Source organism: Otolemur garnettii, unplaced genomic scaffold (genome assembly GCF_000181295.1).
Source record: "Otolemur garnettii isolate 467f Iridium unplaced genomic scaffold, OtoGar3 scaffold00105, whole genome shotgun sequence".
NCBI lineage: Eukaryota > Metazoa > Chordata > Mammalia > Primates > Galagidae > Otolemur > Otolemur garnettii.
In genome coordinates, this window is record NW_003852500.1 from 6,056,267 (window position 1) to 6,061,722 (window position 5,456).

At 37.5% G+C, this 5,456-nt stretch overlaps 1 protein-coding gene across 1 annotated transcript in view; it reads left to right on the forward strand.

Annotated features, from left to right (window-relative positions):
• Nucleotides 1-2,864, forward strand: part of LOC111727424 (zinc finger protein 883-like) — an 11,941-nt gene extending 9,077 nt beyond the window's left edge. The window contains exon 4 of the mRNA XM_023517166.1: nucleotides 988-2,864. Coding sequence (XP_023372934.1) covers nucleotides 988-2,735 — 1,748 coding nt within the window. The 3' untranslated portion in view covers nucleotides 2,736-2,864. The remainder of the gene's footprint in view (nucleotides 1-987) is intronic.
• The last annotated feature ends 2,592 nt before the right edge of the window (nucleotides 2,865-5,456 follow it).

Genomic DNA, 5,456 nt, shown 5'->3' on the forward strand with positions numbered 1-5,456 from the left:
AGGTAGGTTCCTGGGCTCTCAGCACGGATAGCAGACACTGTATATCACATATCATTATTATACCTGTTGAAGCCAACTTGGGCTTGGTGACAAATGCCTGGGCCTGAGCTGCTATGTGGGGTATGGATGAAGTGCCAGCAGCGCTTTGGTTTTTTTTTTTTTTTGAGACAGAGTCTTACTATGTTGCTCTTGGTAGAGTACTGTGGCTTCACAGCTCACAGCAACTTTAAACTCTTGGGCTTAAGTCATTCCCTAGTAGCTGGGACTACAGGAGTCCACCCAATGCCCAGCTATTTTTTTGTTGCAGTTGTTATTTGAGCTGGCCCAGGTTGGGGTTCAAACCTGCTAACCTCAATGTATTTGGCTGGTGCCCTACCTATTGAGCTACAGGTGCTGCCAGGCTATTTTTTTTTTTTTTTTAGAGATGAGGTCTCACCCTGGGTTAGGTTGGTCTGGAATCTGTGAGCTCAGGCAATCCACCTGCCTCAGCCTCCCAAATGCTGGTATTACAGACAGAAGCATGTGTTTTAGTGCTTCTGTGGCAGGAGATAAGAAGTTACTGAGGATTCTGTGCGGGACTTAGGTACTTTTTTCCTCCTCCAAATTTAATTTTTTCTTTGCTTTTGCCCCTCAACACTGTTGTCTGCTAATTTTTCTTGGCAATTCTGCCTACTATTGGTTGCTTTTTGTGTTTCTCCATGTCTTATTCATTCAAAAGTACTTTGTTATATTTTGTGTTTATTTTACTTTATCTAGTTTTCAAGGTCACATTTCAAAAGTACAAATTACTGTGCTTTTTTATTTGTAGATTCCATTCCTTTTCCCCACTACCATAGGTTATTGTCCAATACTAAGGGAGCGAGATACAAGCTCTCAGGGTTATCTTCAGACTGGGCTATGTATGCTAGAGCATTTGTATGTTAAGTTCCCTTTCTACTTGAAATGTTTTAACATTTGTAAGGTATGGTAAATTATTCTCATTTCTAGAATTCTGGAATGCTGATGACCTGTTGGAGAAGAGCCGGGAAAATCAAGACCAGCATTTGTGGAAAGTTGATGTTGTCAGTAATAAGAAACAGACTAAGGAGAGAAATAGTGTATTAGGAGAAACATTTAACGTGGACACAAACCTTGTTCCGGTGAGAAAAATATGTGATAAAAATGACTCACATATAATGAATGTGAATATTTCAGATTTAATCAGTAATAGAAACTCCTATTTAGGGAAGTTTGATGAGTTCATTGCACACAAGAAATTGCTCCCCTGTGCAAAGCATGAGAATCCTTATGCCAGAGAGAAACATTTTGAACATGATGGAAATGCAAAAGCCATTAGTCAGAATGAAGACCTATTTCAGCATCAAGACATTCAAACTCTGAAGCAGTTTTTTAAATATAATGAATGTGGGAAAGCCTTTCACAAGGAGGCAGAATTCTTTACCCATAAGAGAGCGTGCTCATGGAAGAAGCCCTGTGATTATAGTGAACACGAAAAAATCCTTCCTGATGATTCAAACCATCTCGTCCATGAGAAAACTCACAGAAAGGAGAATAACTATGAATTTAATGACTATGGGCAGAAGTATGTCGGTGAGAAACCAACTCTAAATAAACATAGAGTTATCATTAGGAAGAAATACTATGAATGTGGGAATAATTTTGACAATAAGTCATTCCTCACTCAAACTGAAAGAACTCAAAAAGGAGAAACAAGCTTTGAATGTAGTGAGGGTGGGGAAATCTTTGAGAAACCAAATCTCTCTCCCCAGCAGACACATACAGAAAAGAAAACCTTTAAAGATACTCCAGTGCTTTCTAAACATCAGCAAACCCATATAGGAGAAAAACTTTATGAATGTAATGAGTGTGGGAAAACCCTCAGCCACAGGTCATCTCTTATGGTACACAATAGGATACACAGCGGGGAGAAACTTTATGAATGTAATGAGTGTGGGAAAGCCCTCAGCCACAGGTCATCTCTTATAGTACATAATAGGATACACAGTGGGGAGAAACCTTATGAATGTACTGAATGTGGGAAAACTTTCACAAATAGGTCAGGACTTAGAGTTCATCGGAGGATACACACAGGACAGAAACCGTATGAATGCATTGAATGTAAGAAAGCCTTCAGATATAAGTCTGGTCTCATAGTACATCAGAGAACACACACAGGTGAGAAACCCTACCAGTGTAATGAATGTGGAAAAAAATTCTGTGAGAAGTCAAACCTCCGTGTACATCAGAGAACTCACACTGGGGAGAAACCCTTTGAATGTAATGAATGTGAGAAAAGCTTTTTCCAGAAGTCATCTCTCATATTACATCAGAGAACACACACAAGGGAGAAACCATATGAATGTAATGAATGTAGGAAAACTTTCTCCCAGAAGTCATCCCTTATCATACATCAGAAAAGACACAAAAGAGGGAAACCATATAAATGCATTCAATGCAGCAAAACATTTAATCAGACATCAGCTCTTATTAAACATCAAAGAACACATGCAGGAGAGAAGCTATATGAATGTAATGAATGTGGTAAAGCTTTCTTCTATAAATCATCTGTCAGAATACATCAGAGGACTCACACAGGGGAGAAACCTTACAGGTGTAATGAATGTGGGAAAACCTTTCACCAGAAGCCATCTCTGACAGCACATCAGAAAGCACACAGAAGGCAGAAATCCTGTGAATCTACAAAAGTGGAAAAGCCTCTTATCAGAATTCACTGATCTGAGAAAGTACAGTGGGAAGAAATGTCTGTCAACATCATGAAAGTCCAGGAACCTTTTTGTACTTAACTCAGTTTATGTTAGAAGTAGTGAAGGGAAGAAACTTAACAAATATGAAGACTATTTTGCCCAGAGATGGAAGTACCATCTCAGTATCAGATACTTGATATTAGGGATATCTTACAAATGTTTTGAAGATTCATTCTTGATCTTATGTCAATATCATGTGTTAGCTGACTAGAAGCATGCCAATTTGGGAATTGAGAACTAAAAAATCCCTGCTAGAAATATTGTACTAAATGTTTCTGATACCAAAATTTTTCTGAAAATACACCACCACATGATCATGTTGAAAAGCACAAGTAAGTGTTATACTAAATACAGTTGCAAAGAGCTACAGAAATACGTGAGTATCCTTTATAACAGAGAAGTGTTGATTTTCTTAATGGAACCCATCATAATCTTACATAAATGTGCCTGCAGTTTAATATTTTTTATAATGTGTTTTAAATTTCCCACACTAATATTTATCTTTTTCAGCCACAAGAACAAAGTATATATTTTAAATAAAATATTTGTGGAGTGTAAATTTGTGTGCTCAATTTTTTTTGCTACTCTTTGGCATGTATCTATATATTGCCATTATTACTAAACTACTTTCCCTATAAAGAATCCAGACAGTGTCTGTAAACTCAGTGTCAGCTAAATGGAATAGTAAACTGTACAACAGTTAAACAGAAAATCATTTAATATGTAAATACAACATATAATATATATATATATTTTTTTTCTTGAGACAGGATCTTGCTCTGTTTTGGAGTACAGTGGTGTCATAGCTAACTGCAACCTCAATGCACACCACCATTCCTGGCTAATTTTTCTAAATTTTGTAAAGATAGTGACTCACTCTTGCTTGGGCTGATCTTGAACTCTTCATCTCAAGCAACTCCTGCCTCGATCTCCAGTGGTGCTGAGATTACATGCATGAGGCACCACGCTTGGCCAATATTGACATTTTATGATGATTGGAATTATGAAATTCCAATTATGAAATCTGCCCTTAAAAATTAATACTATCAAATTTTATGTAAAATTTTCACTAATGCAATTCCCAAATTATTGTATGATTTTCTGGTATTGCAGAATTTGAAGCTGGTATGCTCATTTATGGATTGTGTTTATTGCTGCATAGTTGTGGCACTAACAAGGAAGACTAAATTATGTCAGTAGCCGAAGAATGAACTATGCTTTTATTTAAATGATTTGGAGGTTTCAAAGTCTGTTATAATTTAATGTTTAATGTTATAATTTAAAATCCAATTAAAATGTTATCCAGGGGTTCATAAGATTACGTAGGATACTTACCTGAACAATCACCAGAGGGCTAAGAAGAAATTTTAAGTAATAGTATGATACATTATCCCATTAGTTTATTGAAAACATGAGCTTTAGGGCTTGGTTTGGTGGCTCATTAATCCTGGCACTTTGGGTGGAGGCCATGGTAGAGGGAACTCTTCAGGCCAGGATTTTGATACCTGCCTGGGCAACATATATCTATCTCTGTAGAAACAAATAGTTTTTTATATTAGCCAGGCATGGTGGTGTGCATCTGTAGTCATTGGTGTTTGAGAGGATGAGGCAAGTGGATCATATGAGCCCAGCAGTTTGGAGACTGTAGTGAGCTGTGATCATGCCTCTATACTCTAGCCTGGGCAACACAGTGAGAACCTTTTTTTTTTCTTGTGAGATCCTTCTCTTAAAAAGAAAATATATGCCTAGAAAATATAAAGTAACATTAAAAACGATTAGAAAGTATAAGGAAACATTAAAAGCATGCCAGAGTGGTACAAATTTATACCCTGTGACAGATTTTCAACTGTTGTGCCATGAGAGAATCTTTGTGCCACGAACATTTTTAAAGATCATTAATTATTTTCAAAATGTTCAAAGCACAGTACATTTATTTTTAAAAACTTTTTTGGATAACATAATTTAAGTGTGCCATGAGATATAAAAGTTTGAAAATACTGCTCTGTAAGAACACATTCTCACTGTTTTATTTTGTCCCTATGAGAAAATTGGTATGGAATTAAAAATTTTTTTTGGCAGTTTTTGGCCGGGGCCGGGTTTGAACCCACCACCTCCAGCATATGGGGCTGATGCCCTACTCCTTTGAGCCACAGGAACCCCCCAGAATTTTAAAATTTTAAAAAGGATTTTTAGGGGGCAGTGCCTGTGGCTCAGAGGAGTGGGGTACCAGCCCCATATGCCAGAGGTAGTGGGTTCAAACCCAGCCCCAGCCAAAAACTAAACAACAACAAAAAAGGACTTGTAGGGCTGCGCCTGTGGCTCAGTGGGTGGGGATTTGAACTTGGCCTGGCCAAACTGCAATAAAACATAGTTGGGTGTTGTGGTGGGTGCCTATAGTCCCAGCTACTTGGGAGGCTGAGGCAAGAGAATCGCCTAAGCCCAGAAGTTGGAGGTTACTGTGAGCTGTGACACCACAGCACTCTACTGAGGGTGAAAAAGTGACTGTCTCAAAAGAAAAAAAAAAGGAGTTTTAGGACAAAATCTATGATGCAGACAATTCTGGACTGTTCTTTACTGTTTTAATTTTTCTTACATTTCAGTGTTTAGATTTTAGGATATGTGTATAATTTTTCAAAAAATAATGATTTGCTGTGAATTCTCCTGTGTCTCTGTTTCATTGTGAAAACATCT